The sequence below is a fragment of the Salvelinus sp. IW2-2015 genome, linkage group LG18, assembly GCF_002910315.2.
Source record: "Salvelinus sp. IW2-2015 linkage group LG18, ASM291031v2, whole genome shotgun sequence".
NCBI lineage: Eukaryota > Metazoa > Chordata > Actinopteri > Salmoniformes > Salmonidae > Salvelinus > Salvelinus sp. IW2-2015.
The window spans coordinates 13186110-13213058 of record NC_036858.1 but is presented as its reverse complement, the minus strand read 5'-3'; the positions used below and the strand labels follow the sequence as shown (position 1 = coordinate 13213058).

The 26949-nt window shown below is 44.2% G+C and overlaps 4 protein-coding genes across 7 annotated transcripts in view; 2 read left to right on the top strand and 2 right to left on the bottom strand.

Moving 5' to 3' along the window:
• Positions 1–4104, top strand: part of rhbdl1 (rhomboid, veinlet-like 1 (Drosophila)) — a 60563-nt gene extending 56459 nt beyond the window's left edge. The window contains exon 8 of the mRNA XM_024009063.3: positions 47–4104. Coding sequence (XP_023864831.1) covers positions 47–318 — 272 coding nt within the window. The 3' untranslated portion in view covers positions 319–4104. The remainder of the gene's footprint in view (positions 1–46) is intronic.
• A 5161-nt stretch (positions 4105–9265) lies between these two features.
• zgc:112496 (uncharacterized) lies at positions 9266–13011 on the bottom strand. Its single transcript, XM_024008640.2, has 6 exons — positions 12904–13011; positions 12412–12584; positions 12101–12194; positions 11739–11898; positions 11249–11401; positions 9266–10929 (listed from the first exon to the last, which is right to left on the bottom strand). Exons 2-6 carry the CDS (start codon positions 12543–12545, stop codon positions 10754–10756), a joined length of 717 nt encoding a protein of 238 aa, XP_023864408.1. The 5' UTR covers positions 12546–12584; positions 12904–13011; the 3' UTR covers positions 9266–10753.
• A 20-nt stretch (positions 13012–13031) lies between these two features.
• Positions 13032–21529, top strand: wdr24 (WD repeat domain 24). Its single transcript, XM_024008639.2, has 12 exons — positions 13032–13083; positions 13547–13648; positions 14006–14067; positions 14260–14743; positions 15790–15967; positions 16142–16814; positions 16941–17050; positions 17135–17250; positions 17405–17509; positions 17834–18174; positions 18491–18675; positions 19032–21529. Exons 4-12 carry the CDS (start codon positions 14263–14265, stop codon positions 19198–19200), a joined length of 2358 nt encoding a protein of 785 aa, XP_023864407.1. The 5' UTR covers positions 13032–13083; positions 13547–13648; positions 14006–14067; positions 14260–14262; the 3' UTR covers positions 19201–21529.
• On the bottom strand, positions 20341–26905 carry anks3 (ankyrin repeat and sterile alpha motif domain containing 3). 4 transcript variants are annotated; one of them, XM_024008509.2, is made up of 16 exons: positions 26498–26905; positions 25982–26196; positions 25694–25892; positions 25428–25549; positions 25254–25335; positions 25007–25124; positions 24723–24878; positions 24451–24576; positions 24166–24281; positions 23889–24056; positions 23636–23760; positions 23345–23486; positions 22972–23242; positions 22778–22849; positions 22567–22670; positions 20341–22445 (listed from the first exon to the last, which is right to left on the bottom strand). In XM_024008509.2, the coding sequence occupies exons 2-15, from the start codon at positions 26152–26154 to the stop codon at positions 22588–22590; spliced, it is 1953 nt and encodes a 650-aa protein (XP_023864277.1). In that variant the 5' UTR covers positions 26155–26196; positions 26498–26905; the 3' UTR covers positions 20341–22445; positions 22567–22587. The 4 variants fall into 4 exon arrangements, with proteins under 4 accessions (XP_023864277.1, XP_023864275.1, XP_023864278.1 ...); XM_024008507.2 differs by having other exon boundaries at positions 22579–22670; XM_024008510.2 differs by having other exon boundaries at positions 22579–22670; positions 23922–24056.
• Between the last annotated feature and the right edge of the window lie 44 nt (positions 26906–26949).

Genomic DNA, 26949 nt, shown 5'->3' with positions numbered 1-26949 from the left:
CCAAATCCCACATTTCCACTCATATTGATGACTTCTTCCATTGCAGTGAGTTCGGAGGTGGGCCGTGCCGTGTGGCTGCGCTTCTCCCCGCCCCTGCCCTCCTCGGGGCCCCAGCCCAGCTTCATGGCACACCTGGCGGGGGCGGTGGTGGGCATCAGCATGGGCCTGCTCATCCTGCGCAGCTACGAGGAGAGCCTGCAGAAGCAGTGCTCCTGGTGGGTCATCCTCTTCTCCTTCATCACCTTCCTTCTCTTCGCCATCTTCTGGAACATCTTCGCCTACGAGCTGCTGGGGGTGCAGCTTCCACCCGCTCCCTGACACCAAGAAGCTCTCTCTCACTCCATTACATTTTCCCTCTCACTGTCACATGTCAAGACCCAGCGCCTTCGCCGTATCCTTTTCCTGTCCGCTCAGCCAACCTCCCCGGCAACACCATTCAAAACACAGGAAGTTATTTAATTCAAAACTGTACAGAGCAGGAATATTTTTTCCCAATGTACCCATATCATCATAGAATGATCTCTGTTTTGTGGTGGGAGGGAACTTGGTAGCAATATATGCAGGTGAAAGATGTGTAGCTGTCTTCATATTCTCATTGTGGAGCATCCCTTTTGTCTTTTGTGTTGAAGCTCAACCCAGCTTCAGGTCGAACCTGTCAGAGAGCCATTTTGATTAACACCATGCAGCGTCAGCTCTCCTTTGCGTTCAGAGTGACCCTTGAGGTGCTTCTTACTGGACAGATGTGTGTTCTGTCAGAATTCCTCACTGCCCCTTTTAAAGACATGAGGCAGAAGGACACCAGTGTTCTACTGCTCAACATGCACCTAAACACTAGATCTACACTGTGGAATAAGAATAGGAATTCACAGGAATAGGTATTACATGTAACAAGGCATGCAGCTAGGGAGGTGGAAAAGACAGAGAAGAAAAAAAATCTATGCTGAAACCGTGATATCCTATTTCCCCACCATCACCACTGTGGTGCTCATGTCCCTAGTAGCCATTGTCACTCTCATTTTCCACCCAACCTAAATGCTTCAGCAGGTTAGCATAATCTCTAGCAGTACCATACCCTAGCCTGCTAAAGCACCAGCATCTCATCTAGCTCATGCTCTAAGGTCCAAACTGAGACGTGTGCTCTTTACACCCCGGACACACCAACCCGCACCCTTCTCCTGTGTCACCGTCTCCAAGAACAACCACTGCCTGATGCTGTAAGTCAGCGCGGGAACGCAAAGAGAGCGACACAGGCCTCTGTCTATTCTCACTCTAACAGACGGAACTGGGGAGGGCAACGGACATGTCATCATCGCCTGACCTCTGACCTTCGTGTCCCAGCGGGCATTGGGTTCAGTCTGTCAAAGCCCAGTCTATACCTCAGTGTCTCATTCTTAGGGACTGTATACTTTTGTAAAGGAATGTACACATAAAAAGGAGTGTTAATCATTTATTTCTGTTTCTTTCTTGTTTGGGAAAACAAAAGAAGAATGTTTCAAARGGTGCAGACGTAATGCTATGATTGATGTTCTTATGATTACTCTTACTATACAGCTTTGATCCTCTGAAAGTAAATCGACAGCAGACATCCCTGGTTACTATGATGAATGAACATCATTGAAGAAAGTTACACTCGTCTTTATGAATCTTAGTGCTTTACAGAATAAGCCATAGAAGAACCAATTCAACGTAGAAATGGAAAACAAAGGCAGAGTGAAAACAGTGACTGTTTGCTGGTATATGCTTCGGTGAACTTTCTGCCGTGTAGTCCTCATTGGTAATGTCAAAGCTGATAATAAAATATGTCATATGAGTTATGTGGCAAATGAGACAGGATGACAAAGCCAAACTGTGCAAGAATATGCTTGAGAAATGCTGGACTGTCGCTCTCAGGCGACATTAGATATTTGTTGATAAACACATCTTAAAACCTTGGTTGCCAGATAGAATATTTAGACKCACGTTACTGCATGGTTGCCAGATTCCAAATCCCCCCAGTGTGGTGATGCCTGACGACAGTCTTTTTWGGTTAATGACACATTTTGGATAGAGAAACCTGCCACAAATTAGCTCATTGACTGAATCAAGAAAATGCTAGGCTTTGACTAATCTTGAAATTCCATTCACTTATTTAATTTCTGTATACTTTTTTTTTTCAGTCTGTAGTCTATTTAATTTGGAATGTTTCTTCTGACTGCTTTAGAAAACTTTTAGAGTTGCCAATGTTGACAGTTGGTCTCAGACATTATCCTCAGCATACATGATTATGTCACTGACAGATGATACAGGCATACTGAGTGTGCCATAACGAATAACTTTATGAAAGGTGAATTCTATCTAAGAGGAGGATAATTGTGCCTCGTAAGCTAAAGAATCCATAGCACATTAACCCAGAAAAGGCATAGGGCTGATGAAAGGGCTATAAACTAAATACCGATGTTATTGTAAAACACATAAAACTGTTAAAAGYTCCAATGCAGCCATTTTTATCTCAATATRAAATAATTTCTGGTTAACAATTAAGTACCTAACTGTGATTGTTTTAAAGTAAAATTGAAAAAATTCACTTCTTAGCKAAGAGCAATATCTCAACTAATTTTGCTAGTACTGAGTGAGGAGTGGAAAACTGAAAACTAGCTGTTATTTTCYGAGAGGTTCTTATGGGTCTATTAACYAATTTACTGCCTGGTGATGACACCAGGCAGGCCAAAACTCCATCCCACCAAAACAGGCAGACATTTCAGGTGGTCTTTCAAACAGCTCTTACACMAAAAAGGCATTWTCATAATTTTCACAGTATTATTCCAACCTCATAGCGTGGAAATATACTGTATATAAAACAAAGGAGAATCGCATTTTTGACTGCACTGGGCATTGAATAGGAACCTTCCAGGAAATGAAAACTAAACGACTAAAGGGGTGACAAAAGCTGAAGTACAAGGTACAAGCTTCTATTTCCCCACCCTTAAAAACGCACCCAGGTCTCAGTTAAAGCAGGCTTTTTAATTGTATTTTTAAATCACTGTATGTCTAATAAATCACTGTARGTGTTTATTTTATAAAAATAACTCAAAATATATGTTTTATCATTTATTTCTCCGAGACTCTTTTTGCCATTGAAATGCTCAGTCTGATTGTGCGGGCGTGTCAATACGAATGTAAATATATTTACATATACAGTCCTGATTGGCGTATAGGATCTTCTASACTCCAGAGCCTACCCCMCTTACCCCTTCAAAGTAGGAGGCATAGAGATCCTATTTAATGACTAATCCCTCAATGTTCCAGAATGGGGTGAAATGGCAGCCATTTTGGTCAGGGAGAAATCCAAACCAGTCTAATTGGAGTTAATGGCAGTAATGGAATAGGTGATGTATTTTCTGCTTTTCCTTATGCAGGAAAATAAAAGTAAGGCATGTGATATATCAGAAGTTGTTTAATAGAAATACTGCCATATACAGTATGTACAGTTGAAGTCGAAGGTTTACATACACTTAGGTTGGAGTCATTAAAACTCGTTTTTCAACCACTCCACAAAATTATTGTTAACAAACTATAGTTTTCACAAGTCGGTTAGGACATCTAGTTTGTGCATGACACAAGTAATATTTCCAACAATTGTTTACAGACAGCTTATTTCACTTATAACTCATTGTATCACAATTCCAGTGGGTCAGAAGTTTACATACACTAAAGTGACTGTGCCTTTAAACAGCTTGGAAATTCCAGAAAAGGATGTCATGGCTTTAAAAGCTTCTGATAGACTAATTGACATCATTTGAGTCAATTGGAGGTGTACCTGTGGATGTATTTCAAGGCCTACCTTCAACCGCAGTGCCTCTCTTGCTTGACATCATGGGAAAATCAAAAGAAATCATCCAAAACCTCAGAAACAAAAATTGTAGACCTTCACAAATCTGATTCATCCTTGGGAGCAATTTCCAAATGCCTGAAGGTACCGCGTTCATCTGTACAAACAATAGTATGCAAGTTATAATCACCATGGGACCACGCAGCCGTCATAGCGCTCAGGAAGGAGAGGCATTTTGTCTTCTAGATGATAACGTACTTTGGTGCGAAAAGTGCAAATCAATCCCAGAACAACAGCAAAGGACCTTGTGAAGATGCTGGAGGAAACAGGGACAAAAGTATCTATATCCACAGTAAACGAGTCCTATATCGACATAACCTCAGCAAGGAAGAAGCCACTGCTCCAAACCGCCATAAAAAAAGCCTGTCTACAGTTTGCAACTGCACATGGGGACAAAGATCATACTTTTTGGAGAAATGTCCTCTGGTCTGATGAAACAAAAATAGAACTGTTTGGTCATAATGACCATCGTTATGTTTGGAGGAAAAAGGGGGAGGGTTGCAAGCCGAAGATCACCATCCCAAACCGTGAAGCACGGGGGTGGCAGCATCATGTTGTGGGTGTTTTGCTGCAGGCGGGACTGGTGCACTTCACAAAATAGATGGCATCATGAGGAGGAAAATTATGTGGATATATTGAAGCAACATCTCAAGACATCAGTCAGGAAGTTAAAGCTTGGTCGCAATCAGTCTTCAAATGGACAATGACCCCAAGCATACTTCCAAAGTTGTGGCAAAAGGGCTTAAGGACAACAAAGTCAAGGTATTGGAGTGGCCATCACAAAGCCCTGACCTCAATCCTATAGAAAATTTGTGGATAGAACTGAAAAAACGTGTGCGAGCAAGGAGGCTACAAACCTGACTCAGTTACACCAGCTCTGTCAGGAGGAATGGGCCAAAATTCACCCAACTTATTGTGGGAGGCTTGTGAAAGGCTAACCGAAACGTTTGACCCAAGTTAAACAATTTAAAGGCAACGCTACCAAATACAAATTGAGTGTATGGTAACTTCTGACCCACTGGGAATGTGATGAAAGAAATAAAAGCTGAAATAAATAATTCTCTCTATATTATTCTGACATTTCACATTCTTAAAATAAAGTGGTGATCCTAACTGACCGAAACAGGGAATCTTACTAGGATTAAATGTCAGGAATTGTGAAAAACTGAGTTTAAATGTATTTGGCTAAGGTGTATGTAAACTTCCGACTTCAACTGTATACATTGCCTTCGGAAAGTATTCAGACCCCTTGACTTTTCCCACATTTTGTTAGGTTACAGCCTTATTCTAAAATTGATTAAATAGMTTTTTTTCATCATCAATCTACAKACAATACCTCATAATGACAAAGCAAAAGCTGGTTTGTAGACAATTCTGCTAATTTATTAAAAATAAACTAAAATATCACATTTACATAAGTATTCAGACCCTTTACTCAGTACTTTGTTGAAGCACCTTTGGCAGCGATTACAGCCCCAAGTCTTCTTTTTTCTGCAGATCCTCTCKAGCTCTGTCAGGTTGGATGGGGAGCGTTGCTGCACAGTTATTTTCAGGTCTCTCCAGAGATGTTTGATCGGGTTCAAGTTTGGCCTCTGCCTGGGCCACTCAAGGACATTCAAAGACTTGTCCCGAAGCCACTCCTGCATTGTCTTGGCTGTGTGCTTAGGGTCGTTGTCCTGTTGGAAGGTGAACCTTCGCCCCAGTCTGAGGTCCTGAGCACTTTGGAGCAGGTTTTCATCAAGGATCTCTGTACTTTGCACCGTTCATCTTTGCCTCGACCCTGACTAGTCTCCCAGTCCCTGTCGCTGAAAAACATCCCCACAGCATGATGCTGCCACCACCATGCTTCACCGTAGGGATGGTGCCAGGTTTCCTCAAAAAGTTCAATCTTGGTTTCATCAGACCAAAGAATCTTGTTTCTCATGGTCTGACAGCCCCCAAGCGGGCTGTCATGTGCCTTTTACTGAGGAGTGGCTTCCGTCTGGCCACTCTACTATAAAGGCCTAATTAGTGGAGTGCTGCAGAAATGGTTGTGCTTCTGGAAGGTGCTCCCATCTCCACAGAGGAACTCTGGAGCTCTGTCAGAGTGACCATTGGGTTCTTGGTCACCTCCCTGACTAAGGCCCTTCTCCCCCGATTGCTCAGTTTGGCCGGGCGGCCAGCTCTAGGAAGAGTCTTGGTGGTTCCTAACTTCTTCCATTTAAGAATGATGGAAGCCACTGTGTTATTGGAGACCTTCAATGCTGCAGAACATTTTTGGTACCCTTCCCCAGATCTGTGTCTCGACACAATCATGTCTTGGAGCTCTATGGACAATTACTTTGAACTCATGGCTTGGTTTTTGCTCTGACATGCACTGTCAACTGTGGGACCTTATATAGACAGGTGTGTGCCGTTCCAAATCATGTCAAATTAATTAAATTTACCACAGGTGGACTCCAATCAAGTTGTAGAAACATCTCAAGGATGATCAATGGAAACAGGATGCACCTGAGCTCAATTTCGAGTRTCATAGCCAAGGGTCTGAATACTTATGTAAATAAGGTATTTCTGTTTTTTGGCTTTAATAAGTTAGCAAAAATGTAATTATGGGGTATTGTGTGTAGATTGATGAGTAAATTGTTTTATTTAACCCATTTTAGAATACGGCTGTAACGTAACAAAATGTGGAAAAGTTCGAGGGGTCTGAATACTTGCTGAAGGCATATATATATATATATAAATACAGTTTATACAGGTTTTATACCAATTTTCTGTATAAATAGCCTCTAAAATAGACCGTCAAAATGTTTGTTTACTTGGAAAGCTYTGAGTGGTATTATATGATACAACTTGTTGAATTTACAACTTAACTGATTTCAGCCAGTGTATGGCTGTGGATTGACTGCATTGTTTGAATGGCAAACTGGCAGTTAATTTTTAAATTAATGTAATCATTCCTCTAAATCTGGCTGGCTAGCTAGCTAACAAACATACAGTGCATATAAATTCATTGTTTAATACCAAATCTTATCACAGCACTGGCAAACCATGGTCGACTGTGATGTCATGATATGGGCCAAAAATTCCATCCCACCTGATTTTTTTTCAAACAGTTCTTACAGAAAAAGGGCATTATGATAATCTTCACAATTTCAGTGTTATTTCGACCTCATAGTGTTTTAAAAAAAAATCACGTTTTTAACTGCACTGCCCCTTTAAGTTAGTTGATCTTAATGTGTGATCAGTCTCAAATAAGTCTCCAATTCTGTATTCATAGACATGCTCATTTTTTCCTCTCTCTTTTCACCATGGCATATGAGGCAGCCGTCAGGGGAAATAAGAAGTGCATATATCCTAATTAAGCAGGCAGAGAAAAGTCGTCAGGAGTGGTTTATTATCCATCTGTAAGCCAAATTACCTGGCCCTAGGCCGCCTCCAAAGACAGCAGCACTAACAACACATCTTCTACAAAAGCCCATCCAATCCCACTCTCCTTTTGGCTATGAAGCTGTCTGCTTTATCCAGACAGCCGAGGATCTGGGGGGAGAGGCATAAACACTGTAATGAAGGAGCAAGTGTCATCTACAGGCTGATATGTGACAACTTTGCCGTGTGCCAAAGTGTGACTGTGAGCGATGCAGGGAGAGGGGGAATAGAGAAAGAGGAATGGAGGTGGCACCACTCATAAAACACCATTGGGGTCGTAAAGCAGCTGTGTGTGCCTTCATATCTTGTCGTGTGCCCATCACAACGCCTCGGGCGTCGGAAGTGATGTATGGCTGTTATGCAGGGCTCAGTTCTACCAGAACCTGGGGCTCCACCAGTGTAAACATCTCTTCTTCTTTCAGTAAATGTGACAAGCCGCATGATGTTGATTTGATTGCTGTCTTTTGTGTGACATTTTGTTTTCATCTACAAAGGTGGGCCTGGTGAAGAATAGCATGAGTAGAATAGGGGCAGCCAGCCAATCATACAGTATCATGTGATCCATTTTATCAATGATACTCTATTGATTAGACCACCACCACCTCTTTAGTGAGTGGTCTGAAGACCCCGGTCACATATTTGTCAGTGTCCATGAATAGCCTAACATCTTGAAGGTAGTATTGTTGTTGAACCACATCCCAATTAAAGGACGTCACTGTTAAAAGAGAGTGGAACCAACGTACCATCTTGCCATGTGCCCTCCATTTTCCTTGGTTGAGTCAACCCCTTAGTTGACATCATTCTATGGAGCCGTTCTCAAACAACCTTCCCTGTTCATTCCTTCTCTGCTTGTCCGTGTCTAAATGCAACAACTTTTGTAGCAAGCATACTTGAGATTTATACTGTTATTAGATATTCCAGACCCATGTGTTTTGTCATAGGTGAGCTTTTTTTGCACTTGTTGTATCGTGATAAACTGACATGTCATTGTGCCAATATGTTATAGTGCCATTTTGTTCTTTATTTGATGCTTTCGTAGGTATTACCTCCTTACCACAATCCGTTGTGCTCTTACGGATAATGCCTTGTTACATCCAGTGCATCTACACCCTAAACTTGGCTGTTGCGTTTGTGTGTGATTAAAGGCATCAGGTTAGGAGGATCACTGCATCACTGATCTGATCTTTATATTTTATGGATATGTAGATCAACCAACCTTAATGATATCAATATGCAGTATCTGCTTTAAGCTGATGCTTGTGACCAYGCAGGATGCCTTCTCCTAGTATGTGTCAGTGGTGTACTACTTGAACATGGGGTACTGTAATGCAGTACTGTATGAGGCAAGCTACTGTAGCTCATTAGCCAGATAAACTTATTTTCAATAAGAATCGAAGCAAGCAAACCTGCACATTACCTTCTCAGTATCCTTCTAATACAAAGAAACTTGATAGCAGTGGAATCCACACATGGTTTGACCAACATACAACTATCAACAGTTATCCAAGTTGTTTTCATCCATCTCTAGACCATTATAATACCAGTATATGGAGGTTTTGAATGCAGAATATGGTACAATATCATGGATAATTGAGGCAGTTTGGTTTAAGGTCATGTGTGCTGCTGTGGTAGTTTTCACTGGCTGTTATCTTGCATTMATAAAATGGTGCCAAGCTTCGGCAGTTAAGTTTCCAAATCCAGACCAGAGGTTGTASCAATACAGCTTTACAAAAACATTATTTTAAAAAATGAACAAAGAGGCTATTTTTCTCTGGGTCACCAAGAAACAAATGAAAACWAAATTTAATGTAAATATGGATTGTTTATATTAAAGTCCTCATTAAATTATTTCATGATGTATTGTACTTTTTAAATGTTCTGAACTGAACCATTTTCTATTGTATATATTTTGGTTTTATTTTGTACTGTTCATTGTATTTGCTTTAATTTAGGAACAATARGAATAAAGAACAATACTGTGGAAATGTCTCATCATCCCACCGCTATATTTATTATACTAGCCACCTTGTACATACACTACWWGACCAAAAGTATGTGGACACCTGCTCGTCGAACATCTCATTCCAAAATCATGGGCATTAATATGGAGTTGGCKCCCCCTTTGCTGCAATAGCAGCCTCCACTCTTCTGGTAAGGCTTTCCACTAGATGTTGCAACATTGCTGCGGGGACTTGCTTCCATTTAGCCACGAGCATTAGTGAGGTTGAGCACTGATTTTAGGTGATTAGGCCTGGCTCGCAGTAAGCTTTCCAATTCATCCCAAAGGTGGGGTTGAGGTCAGGGCCCTGTGGAGGCCGGTCAAGATCTTCCACACCGCTCTCGACAAACCATTTCTATATGGACCTCACTTTGTGCACGGGGGCATTGTCATGCTGAAACAGGAAAGGGCATTCCCCAAACTGTTGCCACAAAGTTAGAAGCACATAATCGTCTAGAATTMAATTGTATGCTGTAGCGTTAAGAGTTCCCTTCACTGGAACTAAGGGACTTAGCCCGAACCATGAAAAACAGCCACAGACCAATATTCCTCCTCCACAAAACTTTACAGTTGGCACTATGCATTGGGGCAGGTAGCGTTCTCCTGGCATCCACCAAACCCAGATTTGTCCGTCGAACTACCAGATGGTGAAGCGTGATTCATCACTCCAGAGAAACATTTCCACTGCTCCAGAGTCCAATGGTGGCGAGCTTTACACCGCTCCAGCCGATGTTTGGCATTGCCGACGTTAGGCTTGTGTGCGTGCGGCTGCTCGGCCATGGAAACCCATTTCATGAAGCTCCCAACCACAAAGTTAATGTGCGGACGTTGCTTCCAGAGGCAGTTTGGAACTCAGTAGTGAGTGTTGCAACTGAGGACAAAGCGCTTCAGCGGTCCCGTTCTATGAGCTCGTGTGGCCTACCACTTCYCGGCTGAGCCGTTGTTGCTCCTAGACGTTTCCACTTCACAATAACAGCACTTACAGTTGACCAGGGCAGCTCTAGCAGAGCAGAAATTTGACGAACTAACTTGTTGGAAAGGTGACATTTGACGGTGCCACGTTGAAAGTCACTGAGCTCTTCAGTAAGGCCATTCTACTGCCAATGTTTGTCTATGGAGATTGCGTGGCTGTGTGCTTGATTTTATACACCTGTCAGCAACGGTTGTGTGGCTGAAATAGCCGAATCCACTAATTTGAAGAGGTGTCCACATACACTATATATACAAAAGTATCATCAAGTGGCACTACACATTGTGGGTACATGGGGTGAGTTAACCAAGCACCAGATGCTAAATAAATCCTGTTTAAAGATTTAATTAGCAAGTTTATTTGCACGTTACACTGTAAAACTAGACATACCGTAAAGACAAAACACTACTGCAATAATGTTGAGGTAGCCTGACATTCTTTCATCCCAGTCATATTCTCTACAGTCAAACTAAAGGCTTTACAAGGTAGTTTTCTGAAGAAAAAAAGTTTACTTGGTCCTCTGTCTCTTAGGTGGCCTGTCATTGGTCTCCGGGTCTGACTTATTGTGAAGGCTGCTCTCTAGATTCACGTCCTTCAGCAGGGGGAGCTGCAGCTGATTGGCTACAGCCCATGCCCACAAACACAGCTCCACCCTATGGGGGGTCCAGTCCCGCTCGCTGTCCACTGAGGAAGATGGAGGAGGCGGGTCAACAAACAACGTCAGCATAGATTACGGCATGGGGTTTCCACATCCCGGGTATAGTTTCCCCCCCTCCTGTCTCTTACACACACACACCAGGAGGGAGCCTATTGCACATGGCGCAAAACTACAATGTTCCAGATAGATAATATTTGGACCCACTGAATATGTATCCACAAATGTGCATTACACACACACACACACACACACACACACACAACAAGCACACACACACAACCACACACACACACACACACACACACACACACACACACACACACACACACACACACTTACACTTACCTTTGTTAAGTGTTTGTGTGTGTGTAGCCATCTTGTTCAGGTAGAGCGCATAGTGCCTGGGTGTGTACTGGATGGGCCCCAGTCCAGGGATACTTTCAACGGCCTCGTCGGCCATGAACGCAGCCTGCTCGGGAGCTCCTGCTGCCAATACAGCTGGAACACAACGGCCAGTCAAAGATAGTCCAAGTTAAACTGTGCCCCTTACCGGATCGCTGTAGTTTCCTGAATATTAACTACACTTTGACAGAGTGTCGGGAACCTCCGTCCTGCATTATGAGCTTTGTTCAMCATGCTAAATCGAGATGAATAGGCCTAAATCAATTTATCCCATTAAGAAAGTGACTGAACCAACATTGTCTAGGTTACTTTTTTTCTACTCTTGAAAAGAAGAAAACATGTCAGCCTTCTCAGTCTTGTCAGTCTTAAAAATTGCCTAAAAAGTGTTCTCCCATCCTGTGAACCAGACAGACGGCCCCTGGGTGCTGCTGACCTGAGGCGGTGGCTGGGCCCAGGGCTTTGAGAGAGCTGAGTTCTGTGATGGCTGCCTGGACGTCAGGGAGGAGACTGAAGGCCTTTCTAGAGCACTTCTCCACCATCTCATCACTGTTAGAGGCCACGAGCTGCTGCAGCCGCGGACGGAACTTCCCCCTCTGCAGGTGATACAGTGCCAAGACATTTCACAACCAGTCAGGGAGCAGGGAYCTTAAAGAGAATTCTTTGGTCATGGACAGTAAGGAAAGCATAGTTACTAGGATTTTTATTTAATTTTAATTTCAAATTATTACCTAGAATATCAGAAACATTCACTTACTACTTAGTCAATAAAGCTATGCATCTATCTGCACTACTTACAGTGAGCTTCCACTCCATCAGTTTCACCAGCTCTGGTTGGGTGACGTATTTGTAAGCACGCCCAGCGATGGCTACAGGCAGCTCCTCTTGATACCTGGCCAGAGACGAGGCTCAGACTAAATATAACATGTTTACTTACATCAATCAAAAGGCATGCATAAATGTCATTGAAGGATTCCRCATCCTGATAAATTGAAAGCTCAAATCTATGTGCGTTTATGTTAATTAATGTGACAGATTGACTGTAGTTGTGATGATAGTCTGCTCTTCATTGATACCTGGTAATGGGATCATATATGTGCCACACTTACCATTTATCCAAGGGAAGCAGTTTTCCAGACTTCTTGCCCTTCCCAAGGGACTTGGCCTCCACTACCTCCCAGTATTTCCCATATAACTTTCTCCAGACAGCTGGGTCTTCGCAGGCGAATAGTGCTCCACTCATTGCTTTATAAAGGGTTAATGGGCAAAAACCACCTCAGACCTGAGTAGACATTACACAGGGGAATGTTGTTATTCCCCAAAACTCCTGAGGGAGGAGAGCCTTTTCCCCTGACACACTGCAGATGACAGCTGCTATCTAAACCTTTATATACATTGGAGAAKAMAAACCATAGTTGACAAGCCTCATTCTCAGTTCAATAGGCTTACTCTCTGTATTGATATTCATTCTGGCTCAAAATAGCCTATTCAATAGATATATGTGCATGAACTGAAACTGTATGGGAAGAACAAGAAACATGTCTTCAGCTTCGACTTCAAAGTCATGATGTCAGAATAATAAAAGGTAAAAAAACACTTACCATCCACATGTGTAGAACAGTAATAAAATGTTACAAAACAAAGTATGAACGATGAATGAATTCCTTTCAGAACATGTACTTCCGTTTTGTAATGCTTGTTTTCGCTAGATTCATGGTAATAACAGTTACAACTTCCGGTTCTCCAGTGCAGTCAACAACATTTTTTTTTTCAAAAGCAAGGTTAGTCCTCCATAATTAGCCCCAATTGTTGTGCACTGAAAACATTTATATTGGGAAATAACGGTACCTTTCTCGTCAACTAATATTTTGAACCTGCTAGTAAAATAATTAGCATCATGTCATCCGACTGCCATGTTGTAACTTTAGCAAGTTAACGTTAGCTAGCAAGCTTTATAGTCAGCTCCCAGGTGATTTCTGCTCGCAAATTAGAAGGCAAATGTTCTTTATTGAAATGCATTCATTGGCTGTGTGTCTCAGTCTTGTTGTGAGGCCATTTCGAGAACGACACAATTAGTATAGCTAGGTACGTTAGCTACCCTAGCCAGATGATAGCTAATATTTATAAATATTTCAAATGACAGGTCGTAAACTTCCCTAAACATTGCAAAGTTCAGTGGTTACATTGTTTTAAGCAATGACTGGTCATCTTAGTTTTATGCGCCCCTCTGTTATAATCATGCAGGAATCTGGAGAGCTGGGAACATTAAGCAGTCCGCCATGCACTTCGGGCAAAGGGGGGTGAATATTCTCTTGAGCCATGTTATAGAAGACTATTGGGTTGTAGGTAAGTACTGTTTTGTTGTAACTTGTGAATGTTTAATCTGGTTGCAGTAATTGTCTCAGCCTCAGTGACGTATCAGTGTAGCTACTCTTTAAAGATAATTTGATTTTAAAGAGTTGCAATGACAGTCAGGCTTTTTGCTCCAGCTTGGACCTCAGCACCTGAACAGGAAGGAACTTTGTCTAAGTAGATACTGGTTAGGCCTAGGTACTATCAGGTCGTGGCTGGCTGGTTGGAGCAAAAACCTACAGACACACTACTGAATGGGTTCCCTTTCTCAGCTCTACAAGATTAACATATACGTGTGGATGATTGTTGAAGTGGAGGATAATGACCCTTTTCTCTGGTGACCTCTGACAGGACTGTATAAGGAGGCCTCTGTGTTTCTCTAGAGGCAGAGAGGATCGCCGCTGCTATTTGGAGTAAGTCCATTGGAATTAATTAGAGATTACAGGGTCTTATAAATATGTGACAGACCACTGCCAGCAGCACAGCTCAAGTACCAAACTGAGCTCTCCTCATAGCTGCAGTGCCATCTTCTGGRGAAACTATGGGCATTCTTTTGGAATATTCCAATATGATTTCCCCAACCACCCTTCTGTGTCCCCCACCAGGCCATGGAGAAGATGTCGCGGGTAACCACAGCCCTGGGCAGCAGTGGCATCAGCGGACGCACCATGTTCTGCCACCTGGACGCGCCCGCCAACGCCATCAGTGTGTGCCGCGATGCCACACAGGTGGTGGTGGCCGGCCGCAATATCTTCAAGATCTACGGCCTGGAGGAGGAGCAGTTTGTGGAGAAGCTCAACCTGCGCGTGGGCCGCAAGCCCTCGCTCAACTTCAGCTGCGCCGACGTCATGTGGCACCAGATGGAGGAGAACCTGCTGGCCACGGCTGCCACCAACGGGGCGGTAGTCACCTGGAACCTGGGCAAGCCGTCGCGCAACAAGCAGGACCAGCTGTTCACCGAGCACAAGCGCACGGTCAACAAGGTGTGCTTCCACCCCACCGAAGTCTACATGCTGCTCAGTGGCTCCCAGGARGGCTACATGAAGTGCTTCGACCTGCGCAAGAAGGAGTCCGTCAGCACCTTCTCTGGTATGTGTGTCTGTGGATAGTTCTTGCACTCTTTTGAGGTTGAACCCAGGAGTAACACTTTGGGTGGAGTGTAGAAATACCTACCTGGGCCTGGTTTCCCGATAGCGATGCAATTTAGGCTTACAAGTGCTTTAACGATGCATCGTTCTTACAACGGCCGAAGATGTTACATGCGCTTCACAAAACACCACGRGCGTTGTTGGAGCATATGTCAATACTGATAGGAAGAAAGGCAGCACTGCTCTTTGATCAGCTTTCTCCATTCAAATCTTACCMTAACATAATAATTATTCCACAATACTGATGACAGATCAGCTKCTAGAGAGTTATCACCTTACGGCTGCAAAATACTGAGGTGGCTTATTCTAATGCTTACCATATAATGCACWAKATTTRCGATWTAATTTGGCACATCATTGCGCACATGTTACACATCATTAAATATATTGAYGCAAAATTACAGACAGTGTAGCATCGAATAGAACTCAATTGACTGAACATGAAATTGATTCCCATATGATTTAAATTTATATGCCTATGTAGGAAAGCAGTTCTCAGTTTTCATTTAGAACATCTTTTTATCCTTCACTTGCAAAGACATTGGCAACTTTGTATTTATAGTCAACTTCTTTCCGAAGTTATCGGAGGTCACAGAGAGACAGATAAACAACTTGATTCTATGTTGAYCAGAGATCTTCTGTGTATAAAGTGATGCAGAAGGGCAAAAAAAGCATTAACGATGCACTTAGCTGTTCTATGAGTGGTCTGTGGCAGTTGGTAAATAACAATTGTTTTTGAAGTGCGACTTTACTAATGATGGTTTGGGAAACAGRTGGGTGATTTAACGATGRTCCTACGAAGGTTCTAARGGTGAACTTAACCMTAAGATGCTTTTGGGAAACCAGGCCTTGCTCATGTCCAGGAATGCCTCTGGGCTACAAAACAAACAGCATCTTATTAGTTACTAAATAAACAACATAGTCGTACGACATGGTAATGTACCTGGCCTGAGAACATTCCTGTTTATCGATGTTATTTTCTTTCAGGTCAGTCGGAGAGTGTAAGAGATGTTCAGTTCAGCATGAAGGATTACTTTACTTTTGCTGCTTCCTTTGAGAACGGAAACGTCCAGCTGTGGGACATCCGGAGGCCTGACCGGTATGAGAGGATGTTCACAGCCCACACCGGCCCTGTGTTCTGCTGTGACTGGCACCCCGATGACAGGTAGGCAGAGGCTTTAGAGAAAGACATGTTGAAAAAGCATTGATGTTTGCATTGGTTGACCATTCATCTAKAGTGAAGTTTCTTTAGATACAGTAACCATTCTTGCTTACAGTGTGGCTATTGATTCACCTGAATCAACAGCCACTTTGCTAATGTATTGACCTCTGTCTGCAGGGGTTGGCTGGCCACTGGCGGCCGGGACAAGATGGTGAAGGTGTGGGACATGACCACCAACCGGGCCAAAGAGATCTACTGCGTCCAGACCATCGCCTCGGTGGCACGGGTCAAGTGGCGTCCTGAGAGGAAGTGGCACCTGGCCACCTGCTCCATGATGGTGGACCACAACATCTACGTGTGGGATGTCCGACGGCCCTTCATCCCCTTTGCCACCTTCGAGGAGCACAAGGACGTGACCACTGGCATCGTGTGGCGCCACCAGCATGACCCCTACTTCCTGCTGTCAGGCTCCAAGGACAGCACGCTCTACCAGCACATGTTCAAGGACGCCAGCCGGCCCGTGGACCGGGCCAACCCCGAGGGGCTGTGCTTCGGSCTGTTTGGCGACCTGGCCTTCGCCGCCAAGGAGAGCCTCATCAGTGGCGACTCCAACAGGAAACCCTACCCGAGTGGCGACCGCCGCTACCCAATCTTCTTCTTCAAGAAGCCCGATCTGACGGAGCAGTTTGCCCACGTGTCCAGCGCCCTCAGCGTGTTTGAGTCGTCTCTGGAGAGCAGGCGCATGGACTGGTTTGTCAAGACGGCGCGCCTCTACCTCCTCGGCGGAAAACCCTTTGCCGAGCTGTGCGACCACAATGCCAAGGTGGCCAAGGAGCTCAACAGACCTCAGGTTGGTCAGTCTTCCACTCAGAGATGAGCTGCATTKATTTACACATATCCAATTAAACATTATTGTGGAACTAAGTAAAGTTTTGAGGATCACTAACAAACCTATTTCATATTTCCCCATTTGAAGGTTTCAACTACATGGACGATGCTTCGGCTCATGTTCTCAGATCCAGCTAACCTCTCGACACCTGGTCCAAATAACATCAGCAAACTGGGCAACCTTCCTTTAATGAACAGGTACTGACCACAGGCTTTACATAAAACGCATAAGCTGAAAAATAGTGTGGACAAACTAAAATCKTTTTTTTGTGTCCGCCCAAGTTTCAGTATGAAGGAGATGGGGYCGGAGAGCAGGCTGGACCGTAGTAAAGGAGAGAGCAGACAGGACAACATTCACCTGGAGCCTGGGAACTCGCTCATCAACAGCAACAACGACGGTGAGAGTAAACTCTAAAAACATTCAAGCTACTCCCACTTGACTGAAGAAATTAATCAACATATAGGTTGTTTTTGTGAACCACATTTAGAATGTTACTTACTATGATGGATGCAATAGATGAGTAAACAATACAGAGATTTGTCCCACTGCAGAGAATGAGGAGACCGAGGGGAGTGAGGGACAGGCGGAGTACATGTTTGGTGACGCTGAGCTGGATGACGATGACCTCTACTCTATGGAGCACGAAATCCAGGCCGGTGAGTCTGACCCCAACACAGGTCGTATACATTCAACACTGATGACTTGGACTCTCCGAGGGTGTCCAAGGGGGAGTTGGGGAAATACATATAATTTTTTTAAACGCATTTCCATTTCACACCTCACACTCGTACAGGTTACCCACTTGTACATGCAGTGAAACGGGATACATATAAGCACCCRCTATTTGACCTTTGATATAGCCTCCACTAACCTTATGTCGAATGCCATTTCAATGGAGGTTACAGCCATGTTTCATAGCTAGTCTATGATCTACGCCTAGTACTTTCTGAGCATTATTCTTCTCTCTCCGGTGTTTTCAGTGGAAGAACAGGAGTACACGCTCCCCCAGGAGGCCTTCCCGCTGCGCCATGAGATCATGGACAACCCGTCGGTCCCGGAGCACCTGCAGCAGGACAAGGCCGACTCGCCGCACGCCAGTGGCAATGAGGCAGAGGTCATGTGCCTGACGCCCATAGAGTCCCTGTCCCTGATCGCCATCTCGCAGCCGCTGTTCAGCCCCCACCTCCCCGCCCGCTTCTTCTGCCCCGTGGTCAGGGAGATGCTGAGCCACTACGCCGAGCAGGGCGACGTGCAGATGGCGGTCTCGGTGCTCATCGTCCTGGGAGACCGCATCCGCAAGGAGATCGACGACCTCACTCAGGTCAGAGCTAGGGATATAACAGTTGTCATGGTGAAGAACTGAAGCTTTCTAATACGAATAATGTTGAGAATATGTATGGTCGGTTCCTGAACCAGAATACAAATTCAATGATTATGTCTGGCATAAAATTAATTGGGATGCTCTTGAGAATTCTGAATTCTGAACAATTTAACATGGCTGATTTGGTTTACAAATAACTGCTTGATTGACTAAATAATGATGGAGGTTAGAGTCTTGGTAATCTGCATGTCTTCCAAGCGGACAAATATTTTGTTTATTTCGGCATGTTCTAATAATAGCGGTGACCCTATTTCAGGAGCACTGGTACATGTCCTACATTGACTTGCTGCAGCGTTTCGAGCTGTGGAACGTGTCCAACGAGGTCATCAAGCTGAGCACTTGCAGCGCCATCACCTGTCTGAACCAGACATCCACCACGCTGCACGTCAACTGCAGCAACTGCAAACGGCCCATGAGCAACAGGGGCTGGATCTGTGACCGGTATAACTTTGACCTATCTTACACAGTAAATGGTTAAATGAAGGGTTACTAACCTAATGAGAAACAATCTAGAAAGGAATTAACAGTGTAACTAAATGGCAAGTTACATATTTCTATATACGCTCAAATCAAATGTATTTATAAGCCCTTTTTACATCAGCAGATGTCACAAAGTGCTATACAGAAACCCAACCTAAAACCCAAAACAGCAAGCAATGCAGATGTAGAAGCACAGTGGCTAGGAAAAACTCCCTAGAAAGGCAGGAACCTAGGAAGAAACCTAGAGAGGAGCCAGGCAAGAGGACATTTGGAAAGTTGTGCAATATAGCCACTCAACTTCTTTGCCCGTTCCCCAGGTGCCACCAGTGTGCCAGTGTTTGTGCCGTGTGCCACCATGTGGTGAAGGGGCTGTTTGTGTGGTGCCAGGGCTGCAGTCACGGCGGGCACCTGGAGCACGTGATGAACTGGTTAAAGAGCAATTCTCACTGCCCGGCTGGCTGCGGACACCTGTGTGAGTACACCTGACCCTCAGCTCCACCCCCTCACAGCCGGCTCTCTGTGAGAGGGGGAGCACCTCACCTCYCCTGGCTCACGCTGGCCTGGYTCTCACACTCCAGGCTGGCCTCTCCAAAGACTGGGGTCCACAGGGGGGTGGCCATGGTAGCAGGATGACTGTATTGGAAGATAGGTCGGTAAGACTGGAGTCCAATTCATTAAAGCAGTCGGAGAGGAGAACGAGGGACCTTATGGAGCACTGTTAAAAGTTTGAGATGGGCCCGCTGGCCTATTCAGTGCTCACTTTGACAATGACAGAAACTCAAAGTTAAGTGAACACAATAATTTGTGTGTGTGTATATATATATATATCTCAGTGGGGAGAACAAGTATTTGATACACTGACGATTTTGCAGGGTTTCCTACTTACGAAGCATGTAGAGGTCTGTAATTTTTATCATAGGTACACTTCAACTGTGAGAGACGGAATCTAAAACAAAAATCCAGAAAACCACATTGTAATTAATTTGCAACAAACAATAGTTTGTTATCAAGAAATTTGTGGAGTGGTTGGAAAACGAGTTTTAATGACTCCAACCTAAGTGTATGTAAACTTCCGACTTTAACTGTATATATGTATTTGTATATATATATATGTATGTGTGTATACGCATGCATGCATACACATACTGTACTGTACCAGTCAAAAGTTTGGACACACCTACTCATTCAAGGGTTTTTCTTTATTTTTACTATTTTCTACATTGTAAAATAATAGTGAAGACAGCAAAACTATGAAATAACACATATGGAATCATGTAGTAACCAAAAAAGTGTTAAACAAATCAAAATATATTTTATATTCTAAAAAGTAGCCACCCTTTGCACTCTCTTGGCACACTCAACCAGCTTCACGAGGTAATCACCTGGAATGCTTTTCCAACCATTTTTAAGGAGTTCCCACATATGTTGAGCACTTGTTGGCTGCTTTTCCTTCACTCTGCGGTCCAACTCTTCCCAAACCATCTCAATTGGGTTGAGGTCGGGTGATTGTGGAGGCCAGGTCATCTGATGCAGCACTCCATCACTCTCCTTGGTCAAATAGCCCTTACACAGCCTGGAAGTGTGTTTTGTGGCATTGTTCTGTTAGAAAAACAAATGATAATCCCACTAAGCGCAAACCAGATGGGATGGCATATCGCTGTAGAATGCTGTGGTAGCCATGCTGGTTAAGTGTGCCTTGAATTCAAAATGAATCAGACAGTGTCTACAGCAAAGCACCATCACACCAKCTCCATGCTTCACTGTGGGAACCACATATGCGGAAATCATCAGTTGACCTACTCTGCGTCTCACAAAGACGGCGGTTGGAACCCAAAATKTCAAATTTTGACTCATCAGACCAAAGGACAGCTTTCCACCGGTCTAATGTCCATTGCTCGTGTTTCTTGGCCCAAGCAAGTCTCTTATTATTGGTGTCCTTATAGTGGTTTCTTTGCAGCAAATTGACCATGAAGGCCTGATTCATGCAGTCTCCTCTGAACAGTTGATGTTGATATGTGTATGTTACTTGAACTCTGTGAGGTACAATCTGAGATGCAGTTAATTGCAGATTTCTGAGGCTGGTAACTAATGAACTTATCCTCTCCAGCAGAGGTAACTCTGGGTCTTCCTTTCCTGTGGCAGTACTGATGAGAGCCAGCTTTATCATAGCTCTTGATGGTTTTTACGACTGCACTTGAAAAAACGTCCAATGTTTTTGAAATTTTCCAGATTGACAGACCATGTCTTAAAGTAATTATGGATTGMCGTTTCTCTTTGCTTATTTGAGCTGTTCTTGCCATAATATGGACTTGGTCTGTATCTTCTGCATACCACCCCTACCWTGTCACAACACAACTGATTAGGCTCTAACGCATAAAGGAAAGAAATTKCACAAATTAACTTAAGGCACACCTGTTAATTGAAATGCATTCCAGGTGACTCCCTCATGAAGCTCGTTGAGAGAATGCCAAGAGTGAGCAAAGCTGTCATCAAGGCTAAGAAAGGCTACTTCGAAAAATCTAAAATATATTTATTTGTTTTAACACTTTTTGGTTACATGATTCCATGTGTTGACGTCGTCACTATTATTCTACAAAGTAGACAAGTWAAAATAAACAAACCTTGAATGAGTAGGTGTGCCCAAACTTTTGACTGGTACTGTATATTTGCTGAAATGGCCTTTTTGTTTTTTTAAATTCGGTGTATTGGTCACTAAATAGCGATAAAGATGTCTGTCTTGATGATGTGGACTTCATTCATCAGATAACGAATCTCCAGCACTTTTCTATGGCAATAAAATATTTTGTGAAGCTCAGCTGTCTATCATAAACCAGTCAGTGAGTGACCTTTTGAATGGGACATAATGTTTACGGAACTAGAATTTGAAAAGGAATAGATTACACAAGCTAAATTGTGCTTACACCTTAATTAAAATGTAAGTAATAATCAAAGTAAGACTGGTATACTACATTGTTATTGAGAAATTGCCTGGAAAGTTAACCTAATAATGCACAGGTTTTAGACTGACACGACAACATTTATTGCGCTTTTGATTACACACTACATTCACTGAAGTCATACTTAACAAATAAAACATCCCAGAAAACACAGTTAGACAGTAACACAGGCGTGGTGAAAGATTAACAATGGAGGTTACAGACATTGTTTCCGTTCCAGACGTTACATTCAGCAGGACGACACTTCCTAACATTTTTTAAGTATTTAAAAAAAAATTCTAAAATGATCAATTCATGTACATTTATTCTCTTCATGTCAAAGATCAGGTTAGTTAGAAACATGAGTYATCTTTATTTTGTTTGGCTGCATCATTGATCACAGCATGCATGTGTCTCATACATATAGGATAGGGGGACAGGATCTACAGTCAAAATGTTTCACAGCCAGACAGCCTTGCCTTCGGGAGCTGGCTGGTTTATCAGCTTTCCCCCAACTGCACCTCCTAATTCAACTGAAGCAGTCCACCATCACCAGCACAGGCATGTGAGGGACAGCTGCCCTTGCCCATTTGTCGTATCCCTGCAGTAGCTGCCAATGGCCTCTTCCATCTTTGGCCAGGCTAGAGGCCACAACCCCTGTCCCATTCGGGAGCGCCTGGGAACACTGGTCCTCAGCCCACTGTATCCAGTCAGGCCAGCTGGCCTGGCCCACTCCCAGTCCATTGAGTGTGTTCAGGGTGGCATGTTCACCCTCCGTCAGCATTGTCAGGAAGCCTTTTGAAGACAGAATTGAGACCCAGAACTTCTTACTCATGTTGATGGGGTCCTAGCTACCTAAAGAATGGTTAGCCATTTATGTTGATGGTTCACTTTAGCACCTAACGTCTATACCCACCCAGACACTCACCAGTACTGCCTAAGGCTGTTCCCAGCTGTCTGTGACCTTCTCTGGGACACTCAGTCTCCTCAGGTTCTGCAGGACAGCCTGGAGGGTCTCCCCTGGCAGGATCAAACAACCAGACACACTCAGACAACAGTAGCTCTCATAACAATGGTTAGCATCCGAGCACTGGATAGATTTGAAAACCTGCGATAGTTTGTCCTACCTAGCTCCTCTTCATACGAATCCAGCGTTGTCATTAACTCCGAGACACTGGTGGATTTCAAGCCTTCTCCACCTGGGGGAAAAGAACGAGAAGAGAAATACTAAGTTGCTTTCCAAAGGAGTGGCAGAAGGATATTTGGTTTTGTGCCCATGCAAATGACCAGTCATCCAATAATGCAGCTCACGGCCACCCACCTTTTCCACCAGTATCGCCTTTCAGTTTTCCGTCGCCGTGGTAAGGACTGCCGTTGCCGTCGGCACTGAGGCGAGACAGGAGCTCGCAGCGGCAGGCGCGGGCCTTTTCTAGCACGGCATTCATGTCTTGGGCCAGTCTGTGGTTGTCCACCAGCTCTATGTGCACCTTCCTCCAGGCCATCTTGTACTCCATCAGGCATCCCTCCATCACTGTGCGCAATTCCTTCTCTTGAGACATCTGGCCCTGCAGGCCCTCCACCTCCTCACACCGCTACACCAGAGGGGAGAAAGAGGGGTTGGGGGATGAGAGGAGCGATGAAGTGGTTTAGAAATAAGGTTTTGGTTCATTTTTGCTTCTTTATCGTGTAGACACCTTATGTAGCTGAATGGCCATTTCCTGCATCTCAGCCTCCAGTTGGTCCGCGTAGGCCTGCTCCAGAGCGTCACTAGGTGGCCGGGCACTACTGTGCCAACGTGCAATTGCTGAGGTCATCTTGCGCTTGGGTCCAAAAAGCCTGCAGTGGAGAAAACTAAGTACATCAGAATGGAGAGACGTGCGATATTCTATAGTGCCCAGAGTAGGTCTGAGATGGACAGACAAAGTCAGTAGCCGATAGAATGTGGATATGTTCCAGACACTACGAGAGAGACCACGGCGACTTACGTGATTCCCACTTCCTTAAGGTCATTCTCTGTGAGGGTGAGGAATATCCTTAGGTCAATGTCCTGTTCCTCCAACAGGGGGAGGTACTTGGAAAAGCCAATCTGCTCCAGAAACTCAGCCAGATCCTACAAGAGGGCAGGGGTCAAAGGTCAGGTATAGATCAGACACTGGTCGAGGGAAAAACACAACAGAACTCACTGAACAGCATGAAATATTCATGAATGTATAGTGATCCAACAACACTGACACGTGCCTTYGGACCTGCATAGTTGGGATGACCACCTACAGGCGAGCGCATCCCACAGTTCCCTGGGCCACCGGGCTGCACCGTTTCACTGCTGCTACCATGGCGACCCTTGCCTTTACCGTGATGACCCTTGTTTGCGCGGCGGGAGCAGCTCTTTTTAGCCTGATCCGAGTCCTAAAAAGGATAAAGGTACATTGTGAATGGAGGACAAAAGGGCTCATTGGAATCACCATTGTGGTATGTGAATGCGTCAATGTGCGGTCACCATGCCGTGTGCYGTTACCTCGTTACTCTCAAGCGAGCCCTCCCGGCTAAGTCCGATCACGCGGGGAAGTCCCTCGCTGCTACTACTGCTGCTCCTCATGGTGGGCATGTCGTTATCAAAGAAGGGGCTCTCATCTATAGCGGAATCACAGCAGCTGGATTAGCAACATGGCGGAATGGGTAGCAGTGTAGACTGGTATTTCTGTGTAGAGGAAACGTGTAAAGTTGCTGCTGTTGTAGGACGATCTAGTGACAAATAAGTGAACAGGTGAACGGTTAAGAGTGCTTAACTATGTCGTCATACCTCTGCTGCTGTTGCTCTGGCCATCCAGCTCGTTGATAGGCGAGGTGACGTCACGGAAACACATGCCCTCACTCTGCTCCCCGACATCACGGAATGCAATGTATCCCGGGGGCGCAACCGCTGGCTCTATAGGAATGTGAATAATAGCTATATCAAACAAGGTCCAACAGGACAGTATCTAGCAGCAGAGCAGTAATTGGATTCAGCACAACCATTTCAACTTCTGTGGAATAGATACAGCTGTAATAGAGGGGTAACCTAAAGAACGCTACCTGAGTGTTTGCTGGGGCCTCCCACTCTGAATTTGGCGATGGCTTGAGGCCCATCGTGGATGCTGGGGCCCTTGGCTCGGCTGCGACTCAAGCGACTCAGTCTGGGGGGAGCACTGCTGTCAGAGTCCTCCGACGAGCTCAGGTCCTCAAAGTGTCCTGTGGGGGACAAACGTAGGTGCAATGAGAACCTAAACTGTTCCACCACAATTGTTCCAAAACTTAAGGTACAAAAAGGTATCAGATTTAAAGAGTAATCTTCTTAGTAAGCAAGTCCTCCCCTGCACCTGCTTTGGCTTTAGGAGAGCGCATGTCAATGAGGCTGGCGATCTTTGTGTGGCCGTACATCATAGCCAGGGCACGAGCGGTCTCTCCTTTGGCGTTCCGCTCATCTACTTTGACACCCTGAGACAAGATTTATCATATACAAACTAGGTTTAGTACCCCTTCAACATATTTGCATCAGGTATGTATTTGAGACAAACATATGAAAGTGACAGTACTGTAAATAATAACAAATGAAAACATACTCACATGGTCAAGGAGGCATTGTACAATGATTTCATGTCCAGAAGCAGCAGCCTCCATCAGCGGAGTGAAGCCAGACCCTGGCTCTCTGCAGGTGAGAAACGTGTCATTACACACCTTATGATTGAATAGTGGGACATAGATTGTTGTGGTTGTATTAATTTGACTGACAATACTCACTTRACATTGACATTGGCATTGCTATCCAACAGGAACTTGACCATCTGCTGGTGGCCAGTGCTCGTGCAGTGGTACAGGGCTGTCCAGCCTCGAGAGTCCTTCAGCTCCAACTCAGCACCTTGCTTTTGGGAGATAAAACAACTAGGAAATTGTTTCATAGTGTACAATAACACCACCACCACCCATGACACTAAAATTAAACCTAAACTGAGGTTTATTTACGGTGAAAATTTGAAAAAAATTTGATTCAGAAAAGTAAATCTGACCTGCATTAGGAAGTATGCAATGCTTTCATTCCCACAGCTCGCTGCCAGCATAAGGGGTGTCAGACCTTTGCCAGTGGTGGCATTAACGTTCACTCCAGCCTCCAGCAAAAGATTAGCAATGTTGTCATGCCCAATATATGAGGAATACATCAGGGGAGTCCAGCCACCAATGTTCTTGCTGTCCAAGTTCACCTCCCCTCTAAAAAAGACATAGCAGTACATTACTATCAATGAGTGTTGAGAAGCATCCAGTCTCTCTCACAAACACACAATTAATGACGTACTCACTTTTTAATACACTCTGATACCACATCATACTGGCCAATAGAGCAGGCGGTGTGGAGGTCGAGGGGAACATCCAATTCCTCAGGTCGCACTAAAGTGTTAATGTCCCCTAGCCACAGGGAGAGGCTGACACCAAACTGCTCRGATTCACTCGCCTCATCGCTCAACTCCGACATTCTCAACCAAGACCAGGCAAGCTCCCACTGCACGGCTGTAATCTGCACACAAGATACCCAATTRAGAAAGGATTGCCATGGAGAAATGTTTTCTAGCGAGCAATCTTTGGCCTGGTCCCATACTGTATGTGTTGTAGCCAACTCTTCTGTCATTGTCATGTAGCTAGCTAAGAAAACAGGCTAATCAAATTTGTAGCCCCTTTTTGGAACAGCTAACTAGCTACGTTAACGTTAGCTAGCGAAGCAATTTTAATATAGACTCACACGCATAGTCAAAAACTAACAGAGCTGTTGGACAGAAGAAACAGTTATATTAAGCAATAGTTTAAGCATTTAGACTTACCGTATAAACGAGTTCTTTGAGATTTCTTCAGTTGCCTAGTCTTCAAGACTTCTCTTGTTTGCTTGTGTTACAATTAAATTTGCTCGGGTGACTGCCCAAAGTTGTGCAGTCAATATTCCTGGTAGTTGTAGTCATTTTTCTTTGAGAACTAAATGRTTAAAGTAAACATTTGGGTGGGTAACTTCATTTCCCATGATTCCTAGCTCCAGAAACAGTCAGGGTTTTGTGGAAACTCTCCCCAGTCAAGACTTTTTAAACCTCATCATGTACATTATATTTACCCCAGTCATACAGTATTTGATTGATAGAGATACACAAAATAAGTAGCAAGAGAAACTTTGGCATGAAATAGTACACACTGAAGCTGCCCCATGGGCACATTTGTAACGTTGTTTCCCCCCTGAACTCAAGACCATTGTTGCTGGACAATGCTAACCTTTCAGTTTCAATAA

Excerpts from the sequence above, each read along its gene's own strand:
- zgc:112496 (XM_024008640.2), bottom strand. The coding sequence starts at position 12,545 with ATGAGTGGAGCACTATTCGCCTGCGAAGACCCAGCTGTCTGGAGAAAG. Across the intron at positions 11,899-12,100 it reads TGATGGAGTGGAAGCTCACT|AGGGGGAAGTTCCGTCCGCG; the intron begins GTAAGTAGTGCA and ends TATCACCTGCAG. Across the intron at positions 10,930-11,248 it reads CACACAAACACTTAACAAAG|TGGACAGCGAGCGGGACTGG; the intron begins GTAAGTGTAAGT and ends CATCTTCCTCAG.